The sequence below is a fragment of the Sceloporus undulatus genome, chromosome 4 (genome assembly GCF_019175285.1).
Source record: "Sceloporus undulatus isolate JIND9_A2432 ecotype Alabama chromosome 4, SceUnd_v1.1, whole genome shotgun sequence".
Taxonomy (NCBI): domain Eukaryota; kingdom Metazoa; phylum Chordata; class Lepidosauria; order Squamata; family Phrynosomatidae; genus Sceloporus; species Sceloporus undulatus.
The window spans coordinates 131042409-131057932 of record NC_056525.1 but is presented as its reverse complement, the minus strand read 5'-3'; the positions used below and the strand labels follow the sequence as shown (position 1 = coordinate 131057932).

Below are 15524 nucleotides of genomic sequence, written 5' to 3'. Positions count from 1 at the left end.
AACCTATTGTGGGTTTTCCTTGGCAAAATTTGCTCAGAGGTGGTTTGACTTTGCCTTTCCTCTGAGGCTGAGAGGGTGTGACCCAAGGTTACCCAGTAGGTTTCCATGGCCAAGTGAATGTTTCAACCCTTTTCTCCAGAGTCCTAGTTGAATGTTTAAACCACTCCACCATGCTGGCTATCTATACTCCTGTAAACTAACATCCAAACTAACAATGAGTGAGCGTAGACATGCAAAGGTTGCAAAGTCTAATAAAGGTACAGAGGAACAATTGGATATTTTGAAATATCAAAATTTTTCCTGTACTACTTGTTTCTACATTTTTGGGAAATAGTAAGACTTTACTGAATTTGAGAATTTAATGTTTCTCCTCTGTGTACAAATAATAATAATAATAATAATAATAATAATAATAATAATAATAATAATAATAATAATATGCTTGAGCATGTGGGGTTAACAACTGTCCATTGGAATGGCAACTTTTATACACATAACATTATTATTTTTTATTTTTAACCATGCCTATACTCAGGACATTATTTCCTTCTGTTATTTGAACATATCATATATCTGAACATTCTTTCTTTCTTTCTTTCTTTCTTTCTTTGCAAGAGCTGAATCGTACAGTCATAGAGATTTGACCAGTGGGGTCCCACAGGGCTCTGTCCTGGGCCCAGTGCTATTCAACATCTTTATCAATGACTTGGATGACAGAATTGGGGGCATACTTATCAAATTTGCAGATGACACCAAATTAGGAGGAATAGTTAATACTCCAGAGGACAGGATCAACATTCAAAAATGACCTGAATAGACTAGAATGCTGGGCCAAAGCTAACAAAATGAAATTCAACACGGAGAAATGTAAGGTACTGCACTTAGGGCAGAAAAATAAAATGCACAGATATACGAAGGGGGACACCTGGCTGAATGAAACTACATATGAAAGGGATCTTAGCACAAGTTGAACATGAGTCAACAGTGCGATGCGGCAGCTAAAAAGGCCAATGCAATTTTAGGCTGCATCAATAAAAGTATAGTGTCTACATCAAGAGAACTAATAGTGCCACTGTACTCTGCTCTGGTCAGGCCCCACCTGGAATATTGTGTCCAATTCTGGGCACCACAATTCAAAAAGGACATTGAGAAACTGGAATGTGTCTAAAGGAGGGCGACTAAAATGGTCTGGAAACCACGTCCTATGAGGAACGACTTAGGGAGCTGGGGATGTTTAGCCTGGAGAAGAGAAGGTTAAGAGGTGATATGATAGCCCTATTTAAATATTTGAAGGGATGTCATATTGAGGAGGGAGCAAGATTGTTTTCTGCTGCTCCAGAGAACAGGACCAGGAACAATGGATCCAAGCTGCAGGAAAAGAGATTCCACCTCAACATTAGGAGGAACCTCCTGACAGTAAGGACTGTTCGACAGTGGAACACACTTCCTCGGAGTGTAGTGGAATCTCCTTTGGAGGTCTTTAAGCAGAGGCTGGATGATCATCTGTCAGGGATGCTTTGATTGAGATTTCCTGCATGGCAGGGGGTTGGACTGGATGGTCCTTGTGGTCTCTTCCAACTTTCGATTCTATGATTCTATGATTTGTGCAGGCGGGGTATGAGGCCTGCATGCAATCTTTTACACAGGATTCAAAATTGTTTTTTTGACCTGTGTTTGGGCTACATATTTTGTTTCGTTGTCATCTTGTATACATGCCAGGAAAATAAAAATAATAATGTGAAAACACATTTTCTGAATAAAATAAATGTCTTTTTTTGTTTGACAGCTCCCTAATGTGTTCGAGTTTACTTTTGTATGGCCTTTCCCTGCAAAGAAGTCAGTCCTGTAAAACGCAGAGCAAAGAGTCCCCTGCTGGAGCCAAGGGGCTGGCTGGACATAGTTGTCATGTGTCTGCCTGTCTACACTTGCTGTGCAGAACATCCTCTCACCTGTACAGCAGGCACAGACAGGCAGTCACATGACAACCCAGCCTGAAAGACAGCCAGCCAATGAGAGAACCACTCTGACTAGAGCATCTTCACCACATGACTTCTGGATCTCAGTATGTTGGTTCAAGAATCAAAACCATGTATACAGTTGATTACGAGTTTGTACTCAATTCTGAAGCAAGCCAGAGATTAACAGTACCTACAAAATACAATAAAACCCTCTGCTGTAATTTTTTTTTACTGTGCTTTTTATAATCCTCTTTTCCTAGTGATTTTGAGTACCTCATTCTGAAGTTTCCTTTGTGGCACACTTGCAAAAGGAAATGGCTGTCATTTTTAGGAATATATTTCTGCATTTCTCAGCATTTGGAACATTAATGTAGCAGACACAAATTTTAAATTAATGCACATATAATTCAGTCTAAATCTGGTTGCAAGGCACTTAGGGCCCATTCCCATTTACCTTTCGATCCAGTTCCTGAACTGATTCCTGAAACCGGTTCAGCAAACACAGTAGTTCCCACTACGTTTGTACCAGTTTTAGGATTCGGTTCAGGAATCTGCATGCCTGTTTTGACAGCCTGGCTGCATGGCCTCTCTGGCCATGGGTCCCTCCAACCACTCACAGCCATACCTCTTCCCTTCTTCCCTCCCTCCATCCTTCCTTATCCTCCTCCTTTCTCCTCCCCTCCCCTCCTTCCCTCTATCTGTCTGCTTGGCTGCTGGGGGCCCGGCGGCAGCAGGGGCTGTCAAGGTCCGTTGGCCTTCTCCTCTGGTCCTCCATCTCCTCGGGATCTGGCCATGGATCCTCCTCCACTTGGTTAGTACCAATTAGAGTAGACCCATTCAATACATTGTTGAATAGTGAGTCAACCTCTATAAGAAGAATTAAATCAATGGCTCTGCTCTTTTCAAGACTAACACAAGAATTTACGCCTCTGTGTGTATATCACAAAATGGCTGGTAGGTGGAAGTTTGCAAATCCAGCTTCCAGTTGTCATTCCTAGTGCTATGGGTGCCAGCCACTGTGTTTGTAAAATTGATGAAAAAGAATTACTTTCTTTTTAAATTTTTTATTAATGTTTCCATAAAAATTAAAAAAAACATATACTGTATATACTTGACTATAAGTCAAGGGCAGGTTTTGGGGGCCAAATTATAGATTTTGCCATGGCCTGTGTATAAGTTAAGGGTAAAATTTGGAGGCTCCTTTAGTGTGTGTATGTGTGTACACAGCAAGAGGGACTCTACCTGAGGCTTTTTGCTTCAGTGTTTCAACTTTGGTTTCACGCTTGACTCCCCAGACAGCAGTGGTAAGCTTGGGTGGGGGAGAGAGAGAGAGAGACTCTGTTTGTTTGTTTGACAGCAATCAATCACCCAGGACTCTTTCTGCTTGGTTCAAGAGAAAAAGAAACTCTCTCCCAACTACATGGGGAAATCTGAAACAGCTGAGATCATATTATCATACTGACTCGTAAATAAGTCGACCTGGGATTTTGAGGTCAATTTTTGGGCATAAATTTTATAGATGAATATATACGGCAACCAAAGACAGTTTACAATTCATTCACATTCATATAAATTGCCTACTTACATTACAATCAATTCAAACAAAACACTATATTCTTCTATTCAGATAACTACCAAACATATAGCCTCTACCATTCATACTCCATTCATTACTTCCTTTTCTATGGTCTAATTGTTTGGCTAAATTGTCACAATGTAACCACATGTGTAAAAATATACAATAACAACCCCTCCATGACTTGTGAGCCATATTGCTTGTAATTCTTGCTAACTTAACTGGAGTAAGGTGCCATTAGTGCATCAATTTCAAGGAGCATTCTTTAAGTGAAGCTGATCTGGATTTAAAGGGAGAAGATCTCCAAAGTTTTGACCATTCACCATCAGAAATTGTTATGTTTAAGTGTAATTACCTTCCCCTAATGTTGGTTAAACAGCTGAACCCAAAGGATGATCAGCAATGGCTCTTCTTCATCTTGGAGAGAAGTGACCAGTGGGGTGCCACAGGGTTCTGTCCTGGATGCAGTGCTAGGCCAAAACTAACATGAATATCAACATGAAGAAATGTAAGGTACTACACTTAGGCAGAAAAAAAAATGAAATGCATAATACAAGATGGGGGTAGGGTAGCCATAATTTGCCACCACGAAACCGGGACAAAATGTAGAAAAAATGTAGGACAAACTTCGCACAAAATGTAGGCTATTCAAGAATGTAGGATACACAACCAAAAATAATATTTTTAAAACAATTAATATAAATCCTTATTTACAGAAAACATTCTTCCTAGACAGAAAGCACACAACAAACATAATAAAATACATTTAAGGAAGTAGAATAAAAATAGAGATCTTACCTGTGAGACTAAGCTGTGGCGTCCTCCTCTATTTTCTTGGGGCCCAGCCAGTTGGAGCCCAGCGGCAGTCTCCTTCTCTGGGATCCGGTCAGCCGGCTAGGCCCCGCGCGGCTCTTCCCACCACTGAAGGAGGACTCGCCATGGCAAGGCCTCCTTCTTTGGGACCCAGCCAGCTGGCTAGGCCCTGCGCAGTGGAGGAGTGAAACCTCTGGAAGAGACTACAAGGGCCATCCAGTCCAAACCTCTGCCATGCAGGAACTCTCAATCAAAGTATCCCCAACAGATGACCATCCAGCCTCTGTTTAGAGACTCCACCACTCTCCAAGGGAGTGTGTTCCACTTTCAAACAGCCCTTACTGTCAGGAAGTTCCTCCTAATGTTGAGATGGAATCTCTTTTCCTGTAGTTTGCTTTCATTGTTCCGGGTCCTATTCGCGGGAGCAGCAGAAAACAAGCTTGCTCCATCCTCAATATAACACCCTTTAAAATAAAAGGCCATCATATAAATCTTAACTATCTCTTCTCTGGGCTAAATATAGCCAGCTTGCTAATGGGCGAAACAGATGGGCATAATAAGACTGCTTCTGGGTGGCTTGAGGGCATGGTGATCACACGACACACGTCCCCAAGCCATCCAGAAACTCTCCCAACCTTGAAAAGCCACTCTGAAAAAAACACTTCTTTTCAGAGTGTTATCCAGGACCACAGTGGCAAGGTGGATTGGGGCAGCACAAATCTTTTCGCTGCGCTCCAGGGCAAGAAACTCCAAGGCAACTCCAATCTGTCCTTTTTGGGCTGTCTGTTTTACCACTACCCATAAGGCGTAGACCCTTCACTATTTTTGTCACTCTCCTTTGGACACCCGCTAGCTTGTCCACATCCTTTTTGAATTGTGGTGCCCAGAACTGGACACAGTATTCAAGGTGAGATCTGATGAAAACAGAATAGAGTGGCACTATTACTTCCCTTGATCTAGACCTCTGTTACATGCAGCCTAGAATCGCATTCGCTTTTTTAGCTGCCGCATCACACTGTTGACTCATGTTCAACTTGTGGTCTACTAGGACTCCTAGATCCCTTTCACATGTAGTCTTGTTAAGCCAAGTGTCCCCCATCTAGAGTTGCCATATCTCGGATTCTCCCGGGACATTCACGTTTTTTAGCTATTTGTGAATGTTCTGGCCCAGGTTAGGAGCTTGTCCTGGCTCCTGCCACCTGAGTCCTGTGCCAGCAGTGCTGCAGCAGTGGCGGCATGCGAGGCCTAGCTGAGCTTGGAAGGAATTTGGGGCACGGCCTACAGTGCCATCTGCTGGGCCCCGGGAGGGAGGCTGGCACTGCGACAAGGCCTCTCCCCCACTGCTGCCTCTGCTGTGTGGGGCCTAGCCGGCTGGGTCCCAAAGAAGGAGGCCTCGCTGCAGTGAGGCCTCCTTCAGCGGCGGAAAGAGCCATGCGGGGCCTAGCCGGCCGGGTCCAAAACAAGGTCTTGCCGTGGGAACTAGACAATTGGGTAGAATGAATTTCACTAGAATTGTTGTTCTGGTGTATGCCTTCAAGTCATTTCCGACTTATAACGACTCTTAAGATAAACTTATCACAGAGGTTTCACAGCACGATTTGTTCAGAGAGGGTTTGCCTTGGTCTTCTGTGAAGGTAAGAGAATGTGATTTGCCCAAGGTCACTCAGTGGGATTCAGTGGGCTAAGCTGGGTTTCTCCAGAATCGTAGTGCAATCCTCAAACTGTAACATGCAAAATTTTACATTTAGGTCACAAAACCCAAATGCACAGGTATAAGATGGGGGGATACATCACTCAGCAGTCAGGGATTAATTTTGAACACATATCCAGACCTTGCTGTGGATAAAAAATAACTAGGGCCTCAAGTCCCATTGATTTTAATGGCAGGTGTGACACGTGTCCGGCAGCGTGCATGTGCCCCTGTTCAGCCTGTGTATGGTTAAATCCATGGATGGCAAGCCCATGGATATCGAGGACCCGCTGTCAATTGTATGAACCAGCAGTGTGATGCTCACTAGAGAAGACAAATGCTTGCATAAATACAAGCATAGTTTCCAAGTCAATGGAAATAATAGTCCCACTATATTCTGTGCTGGCCAGGCCTTAATTGGAGGACTTCATTCAGTTCTGGGGATCTCATTTTAATAATATAGACAAGTTGGAGCAAGTTCTGAGAAGGGCAACAAGGATAAGAAGCATAGAGAACAAATATATGAGGAAAGGTTGAAGGGGCTGGGCTTGTTCAGCTTGGTGAGAAGATTGAGGGGTGCTATCATTGCCCTCTTTAAATATCTCAAAGGCTACCACAGAGAAGAGAGGGCAGGTTTGTTCTTTGCTGTCCTATAGGTAGGACCAGGTCTAATGGTTTTAACTTACAGGAGATTTCCATTGAACATTAGAAGGATCTTGACAGTAAGAACAGTTCAGCCATGGAACCTAGAGTGGTGTTATCTCCTTCTTTGGATGTCTTCAAAATGAGGCTGGATGTCCACCTGCTGGGGATGGTTTAGCTGGAGATCCTGCATTGAGTAAGGGGTTGGACTTGATGGCCCATGAGGCCCCTTCCAACCATATAATTCTGAGAGTCATGTTCCATTAAGAAAAATGTTTTTCAGGCACTTTTCTCTCTTCTACCCACACCCTTCTGTGCACTTATTTTCAATCTATAAAGGGTATCAACTTATTTTACAGAATACACAGGGAAAATGCAATCTCCCTCATGCTTAAATAGAAATCATTTTCATGCACCATTCTAAGACATCCTCTTCCTTTGCAAGCACAAGCCTTTTTCAAATCTGCAAGTATGCACAACCATGTTTGTAAATGGAGGGACACGCTCCTTGTAACTTTTCTACATGTAACATTCACCAAGAGAAGATTCCCCAACCTACTTGAGAGCAGCACATTTTCCCCATGGTGGTTATCTTTCTTTAGGGAAGAAGTTTGCAAGCATCCAGGCTTACTCCACAAATTCGATCATCATTCAGCTCTCCTAGGTTGGATAGCAACAACTTTCTACTAAATATATCCCTACCCTCTTGGTTTCTGCACTTGGAGAAGGCAGATCGTGTCAGCTACAACTCAAAATATGTAAAATGCTTTGAATACCATGAAATACAATAAACACAGAAAGGTTGATTTTTTGGGTGCATGTGTGCCAATAATACGACAAGCCAAGGATCTGTGACAAACACCACTCCACTCAGTTCAAATGCAGCATTGACTCCATCCTCACAACCACATCTATAGTGAGGGTAGCTTGGATAACAAACGACACTACTTCCAACATCAGAACAAATCTTTATTCCTTTAATTAAAATTGCACTTTTGTCCTCTTTCTCAAGCAGCTGCTCCCCAACCTGAGAACTACTACACAAAGCAGCAGATCTCCTTAAACAGTTTGAACAGAAGACGTTTGATCACAGAAGAGTTTGCCAAAAACCCCAAACAAAAACAAATACACAAAATATAAAAACTCAGGAACAGTCAAAGTAAAATGGGCAGTGCTATTTTTCTTAGGACAGAGAGAGGGAGGATAACAGAGAGCAAAGGGGACTCCAGGTTAGATCTGTTGCTGGGATGCCCAAAGCCATATATTAGCGGTTAAACAGAATCATTATCTTCTGGCTCCCTGACAAGATAATATAGCAGCAGTTCTACAGTGTGTTCTTGCTAATCCAAAAAACAAGCACAATATAGCAAGCACAGCTATAGGAGAAATCGAGTGGTACCTGAATGAGTTGATCCAAAGTGCCAGAACAGGTACAATTGAGAAAATATAAATTGGATTTATATTTAATAGCCATTGCCTTTGAAGAAAGGGTCTCATGCTTTGTGAAAAGGATCAACCTGACCTAGGATCATGTATACTGAAAAGGTCCATGACTATTTAACGCAAATGTTGGAGTTCAATGAGTATGCACATGCACACTCAATAGGCACATTCAATATTATCTGAATCTTAAATTTCATATAAAATAATCAGTTCTTGAGCTTTTGATCTGCAATTTTGAATTACAACCCAACTCTTCTAGTGGCTAGGCTACCACCCTTCCACTCTGGCATCTTCTAACAGGATTAGCAGCACAAGTTCATGTGACTAAAGCCATAACACCACTAGACCAGACCAACATGACATCCCCTTTTACCTAACCAGTCAAATGTTGTTGGTCCAATGTAAGAATGGCTGCAAAAGTGCAAAAGTGACTATGAGGAAGATTATGTTTGTTTCTGATGATCCTGTTCTACTCCTTTGGTTCTGGCAGGCCATCTTTCCTGCTTCCTGGCAGCTGCTTGTTAGACTTGTGTCTGTATTTTCTCCTCATCTTGAACACTTTTCTCACCTACATGTTCACTGTGATTGGTTCATCCTTCTCTCCGTTTTGTTTTGGCTTCAGAGAAGGTGAATACCTATCTAGAACCAACACGCATGTATTTGTTTTGTAGGAATGCATGTTTGTATCCGACGTGTTTATGAATAAGCATCAATGTCTAAGCAGTATTGATCTTTCCCACTCTACAAAGCAATGAATTTAACTGAAAATATTGGGCATTACCAGTCTCTAGAGGGCAAAAGTACTTCTAACATACAATGCAGGCAAAATAATGTGGAGGCTCTTGTCTTGGCTGACTGTTCTTTCAACTTCCAGCTGATAAGGGGTCTCCAATGTGCAACTCTGACACTCCAGATGGTGCTGGACTGCAGCTTCCAGTAATTCTAGCCACTGTAGTCAATGATGAGGGATGATAGGAGTTGCAGTTCAGCAACATCTGAATGCCACTGTTACCTGCAAGTCAATAGAGAGACTCTTGGCTTCTGAGTGCCATCAATAAATAAATAAATAAGGAAGTAAGTACGTATGCTCAGCAATAGTGACAATGAACCCAAAGTATCTTTCTCAGCCTAATGAAAGTCTGACTGACTAGAAGTCACAGAAAGGTACCATAATCTGTTTTTATGGAAGGTAAGATAAGTTACATCAATTATAAATAAGGATGCATATATAGTCGCCCCCTCCTAACTCTTGGATCTGCGGAGGGGCGACATCTGTTGTTTCCAATGAAGTGCCCGAGGGCGCACCCCTTTCAAGCCTATGAGGCTTGAATATGTGCAAGCCTCCATTTGCATGGGGATGGTGAAAACAGAGGGCCAACTGTATATAATTTTTTTTAAAAAAATCTGATAAAGTACAGTTGGTCCTTTGTATCCATGGATCCTTCATCCATGGATTCAACCATTCACAGATTGAGAATATTTTTTAAAAAATCCAAAAAATCCAAAACCTTGATTTTGCCATTTTATATAAAGGACACCATTGTACCACACCACTGCATATAATGGGATTTGAGCACCCACAGATTTTGGTATCCCAGGAGGATCCAGGATCCAAACCCAGTGGATATTAAGAGCTCACTGTAACTCCTAGGCCTTAACCACATTCAGCCCTATTTCCTACAACCAAATATTCCTTAGTTGGTGGGGATTCTAACATTCATTTTACTCAATCAGGCAGTGAAGCATCTAAAACAGGGTTAAGCTACTTATGACTCTCCAGCAGTTATGGAACTGAAACTTCCATCATCCTTCAACAATGACTATGCTGAATAGCAGTAATGGGAACTGAAGCCCCAATAACAATGACCACAAGTTGACCACTTCAACAGTTTTTGAAAACAAATAATTTATAATAAAATGCTGAGATTTTTAAAAAGACTGGATGAAAGGCTTACATGTTACAATGAAGAATCTACTTTTGGCTTTTAAATGATTCTCAAAGCCAGCTTGGCTTGAGGTGCAGCATGACAAGTACTTATGAGCACACAAAAAGGCTAATGGGTATAAAAAGGCAGATCTAGCTACAGTGAATGGCTCTACTCCTCATCACAGGCCTCCTCTGGGCCTCAAAGGGCCAGAATTTGACCCATGGAGGCTCCCAGTTTGGCCTCACCACCTGCTGACTATGGAGAGAAGCATTTATCTACTTATTTTTATTTAATTTATATTTCACCTTTCTCCTAGCAATGATTGGCATGCTGCTCACCCTCTCACCTGGAAACAGGGCACAGAGCATGGGCTCTGTGGGCATAGGCTAACACTGGTTGAGCTTCAATCCCAGCATTTAGGCATGGCTGACAAGCGATGGCTGGGAGCACTTTGCTCTTCTTCCCTTTCTCCACCCAGAAAGGAGAGAAGAAGCAAAAGCCAGGTGGAAAAGCCACAAGCAGTAATTTATCCAGGGACCTGATGAATTAGAGACTGTGACTATGACAGACATAATCAGGCCCATGAAAGTGGATCCATTCCCTCCCATTCTGGAGCCCGCTCCTGCTTTACTAGTTAGGGATGATTTAGCTATGAGCCCACATTCTGCTCAGAACAAAAGACAGAATTGATCCGAATTCCAAATATCCACAACTCTGCATAAACAAGTATTTCCTTTAAAATAATACTGCTCTCTGGGTATATGAGAGCTAAGCTTTTACTGACTACCATAGTTTCATAAGTAGCTGAGAGATGCATTCACTCAGTTCTAGCCTTTTTCCCAGGAAAAGAACTTCACAGATCAAAGGGAATAACTACAAGTTACCAGTGCAATGGAAATGCTCATGGGCTACTATCCAGTCTCAGCTGGATAGACAAATGCATCTGAATAAGTCCACCATATCACAACATGTCCTGCTTTTAAGGGCAACAATCCTGTACTTGAATGTTCTAGTGGGAGAGTAACATTATTGCTAATGATGCTGTTGAAATTTTCTGCAAAGCCAGCTCTACAGGTTCATGTCTAACATGTGAAGGTATAGAAACACAGCTTGAATTGGCAGTCTTGGTCCTCTATAACAGGCAAAGCCAAGTCTATTGTTTCTCTGCCAAGGGGAAGCACTGTGAGAAGTTCCAGTCATGTTTACTAGCAGCAATACTCGAAACTTTGACCTTTCAGTGCTTGGTGGCTCAGAATTCACTGTCATACACTTTAAGACTCTCTTTCTTTTACACTGAACTTTTTTTTTTTTTTTGCTTTAAATCTCAGAAATCCATTTCATGTTATTCTGATTACCACAGGCGAAAGAGGAAGGCAGCAGCTTTTGAATGCAGCAAAATAAAAACACCTGGGCCTTTCCAGCAAATAACAAAATGGGAAAGAGGACATGGATGAATCTCATCTTTAGGAGACACTCAAGCAAAGCTAGGCTGCTTTGGATACATGCAATTCTTCTGACTGCAGTTGCTGGAGACTAAAACACAGTTTGGTAAAGGTACCCCCGCTTATAGGCACTCAGTGGGTAAAATGTAGCCACAACAAACTTGCCATCGAATCTCTTCCCAGTAAGTGCCTGTTGGGCAGCTTTGGAATCACCAGCATTTGCATATTCTACAAAAACCTGGGGGGAAAACAGGAGGAAATTTAATCTTTGCATTTTTATCAGGCAACAGACCAAAGTAAGTTGACAACAAGATAAATTTAAAACACATGGTAGAAATTCACCCCCACTCTAATTCTTTGCAAGAAAAGTGCAACCATCCTTCTTTTCCAGTAAGGTTGCCATGTGCAAAGGCTAGTTGGCATATACAACTACTGTATGCCAGACTGATGTTCCTGGTGTCCAGTGACTCTTAATCATACTGTAGGATTGTTCGTAAGAACTGGAAATAACCTCAAGGATCATGTGCCCTAACACTCTTTTGATGTGGCATCCAGCATTAGGGAATGGCAACTTTGGCAGGTCTGGGGCCACATTTTTGCCTACTGCAACTGCCTGGGCCTGCACCAAGCCTGAAAAGTTATTTTTTTAAAAAAACTTGACCACTTTTCGTTTTAGTTTTGAACTTTGGGGTGGTGGTGACTGGGTTGTGGAGGTGAACCTCTTCACGCTGAAATTGCAGTATCCAGTATTAGGGATGGGAAACTTTGGCTGGTGTGGTGCCAGCCTCATCACACTGAAAGCTACTGTCCCTGGAACCCTCCCAGAATAGCAAATCCCTATTTCCTCCCTGGTTCTTGGGGGGGGGGGGACGAGTAGTGAGGACACATGGCTTAAAAATGGATATATGTATATTCATTCAAATTCTTTACAATAAACCCCATTCTATCTACTGTATGAAAACAATTTGAGCCAACAAAATCAGTGTATGATAAATTTAATCTAGATTTTTAATTATGTCAATGAATTGCTATACTTTTTTTAAAGCCTTTTTTATTTATTTATTTATTGGATGAATTGTTACTGTGGAGCTCTCCCTATCAAAATCTGCCTTTTCATAGCTACCAAATGCATCTGACGAAGTAAACTTAAGTCTACAAAGCACATGCTGCCAACTTTTTGTTCTGCCGCTAGTTAAGACTCATTTGTTCTCACAGTCTTTTGAATCTTTCCTATGTTAATTTTTTACATGTTGATAGTCTTAACTACTGATTTATTTTGTGCTTGATTTTAGGTCCTCATTTTGCATCTTATTTTAGTGTGTTGGCTTTTCATTACATTTTCACTGTCTTGATTGTTCCTCTTTTTATCATATTGCTGCAGTAATCACTGTATTTTTGGATATTTGCTTGTATTTCACTGCATTATTCTTGTTTCACGGTAAATATATAATGCCTAAAGAATTTGTTTGCTAAGTGTCTGACAAAAACAATAACTTTTTTTACTTTATTCTCAGTAGTTGCTCCCTATCTCAGGAAATTAGAGGCCCTCTCTTTGCTATCTTCTTGTTGACAGAATTTAAAGAAATGACCGTTGTACAAGAAAAAATATCACACTAAGGCCCGTTACAGACCGCCCAAAAGGGGTGGTCTCGGGCCACTGCCGGTTGCAGCGCGGAGGAGTTGCAGCAGCCAAACTGCGCGACTCCTCCGCGCTGCAAAGAAGGAACGCGAAAATCGCGCTCCTTCCGGCAACCTGCAAGAGATGTCGCAAGTGTCAAAGCGCGCATTTGCAGCGTTACTTCCGCCGCGCGACGTGCGGACACAGAGCTTTCGTTACGTCAAAATGGCGGTGGCCGTGTGGAATGGCCGCCACCATTTGTTACGGACTCTGTCCGTAACAGGGTAAGGGGCGTCTAGAAGAGACACCCCTTTTTCAAACTGGGACGTCCTGAGGACGTCCGAAATGGCGGTCTGTAACGCGCCCATGAGAACTTTTTTTATAATGATAAAACTATGTTACAAGCTGTGTTACAGAAACCCACAAACTTTGGTATCATATGATAATATAATGTAACAAATTGTTATTCAAGAAAATAAATATTTGTGAAAAAGAAAGAAATCTGTTTTATTTGTATACTGTTGCTAAATTGTTTATTTGAATAAACAGTATTTTGGTTTAATTTCATCTGTTTTCAGGACTAAATAGGAATCTTTCACACATTTGAAGTCAACTTTGGATGTGGAGGATTTTTTGGAAGAATTTTGAACAGCAATTTATTAAATTGTATTATTATATGATACCAAAATTCGTGAGCTTCTTTAATATATATCCAAGCTTGTAGCATAGTTTTATGAGTATAAATAAAAAAAGTTCCGTTAGTTTATTCCACTGTTCTGTTATTTGGGATATTGTAATTGAGGTGGGTGCTGACTTTTTTTTTGGTTGTATAAGAAAAGGTACTAGCTTCTGTTTTCCTGTTCTCCTTTGTTTCTGCTTTATGTGCTTTCAGATTATGTCCTAATATCCTTATCAAGATGGACACATGAGACAAGATTTCATTCCATCCAACAGCTGCTATGATCAATATGCTTTACACAATTTCCACCTGAAATTCTACATGCAAATACATTACATGGAACCAGCCCTTCATATGAAGAATATATTTTAAGGTTTTGGTATACAAACACAATTTACAGAACATAAAGTTGTTTATGACAGATGCTTTCTGAAGGCAGAGTGTGCTTATTGCTATAAAATTACAACACAGTCATTAGAGCATTATATTAAAACTGAATCACACAAACACCTCAAATTGCCAGTTTACTTACATGACCTTTGCCAGGACTTTCCTTAGGAACAAACAGGGAAACAATCTGGCCATACTTGCTACATTCTTCTTTTATGTCATCCACTATATCTGTGGAAGCAGAAAGAAAACTAATAATTTATAGACTGAGTATCCCGTACCTGGAATTCTGAAATCCATATGGGTGGCTGAGATAGTGACACCTTTGCTTTCTGTGGGTTCAGTGTACACAAACTTTGTTTCATGCATAAAATTACTAAAAATATGATGTATAAAATTATGTTCAGCCTATGGTTATAAGGTATATATGAAACATACATGCATGTCATGCTTGGGCCCCATTTCTGATATCTCATTATGTATATTTCAAAATAGGAAAAAATCTGAAATGCAAAGAACTCCTGGTCCCAAGTATTTCGCATAGTGGAGATTCAACCTGTACTTATAACAGCCAATTAAGTGTACTGGATAGAGTATAGAGCAGGGGTCGGCAACCCCTGGCCTGCGGGCCGGATCCGGCCCGGCGAGGCAGCAGGTCTGGCCCCAGCCCGGTCCTGCTGTTGTTGTTGCTGCCGCCAAGGCCACCGCCGCTTAGGGATGGCATATCCCTAATGCAGAGAGAGAGGCCTGGGGCCGCGGGGAGCCCGTGGAGGTGGCAGGCCGCTTCCACGGGCTCCTTCTCGGCCCTTGTGGCCCCAGGCCTCCCTCCGGAGAGAGAGGCCTGGGGCCGCAAGGGCCATGGGGGAGCCCAGGAGGCAGCCTGCCCAAGCCCTTCCCTTTGGCCTCCCTCCCCTTCGGCCGAAAGGGCCCCTTGGAGCCCTTTCGGCCGAAGGGAAGGGACTGGGACGGGTGCCCAAGCCCTTCTTCCCTTAGGCCGAAAGCTCTGCCCCTGACATGCGGCTCCGCCCCCAGAGGGTGGAAGCTCCACTCCCAGCACGCAGCCCCGCCCCCGGAGGGTGGAAGCTCCCCCCCGCTTTGGCCCCCCAGTTGTCTGAGGGACAGCAACCCGGCCACCGGCTCAAAAAGTTTGCCTACCCCTGGTATAGAGATTGGATTTGGGAATCCCATTTTCAAAATGCCTGCTTAATGAAGCACTTCATTATCTGGCTTTTGGCAGGTAATTATGTCTCAGTTTAAACTACAGTACAAAGTTAGTGCATGGTTAAAACACTGATTAGAGATGGTTAGAGAAGGGAAAGGAAATGTGTGTTATACATGGATAATT

At 42.2% G+C, this 15524-nt stretch overlaps 1 protein-coding gene and 1 long non-coding RNA gene across 3 annotated transcripts in view; both read right to left on the bottom strand.

Annotated features, from left to right (window-relative positions):
• Positions 1-4655, bottom strand: part of LOC121929319 — a 14789-nt gene extending 10134 nt beyond the window's left edge. Inside the window, exons 1-2 of one of the 2 annotated variants that reach the window (XR_006103652.1) lie at positions 4333-4655; positions 3890-4015 (exon numbers count right to left, since the gene is read on the bottom strand). This is a non-coding gene — a long non-coding RNA (uncharacterized LOC121929319). Of the gene's footprint in view, positions 1-3889 lie in introns of both variants that reach the window. The other variant, XR_006103651.1, reaches the window with a different exon arrangement.
• Positions 4656-7630: 2975 nt separating this feature from the next.
• UHMK1 (U2AF homology motif kinase 1) overlaps positions 7631-15524 on the bottom strand; it is a 19328-nt gene continuing 11434 nt past the window's right edge. Inside the window, exons 6-8 of the mRNA XM_042463131.1 lie at positions 14322-14410; positions 11658-11730; positions 7631-9134 (exon numbers count right to left, since the gene is read on the bottom strand). Coding sequence (XP_042319065.1) covers positions 8986-9134; positions 11658-11730; positions 14322-14410 — 311 coding nt within the window. The 3' untranslated portion in view covers positions 7631-8985. The remainder of the gene's footprint in view (positions 9135-11657; positions 11731-14321; positions 14411-15524) is intronic.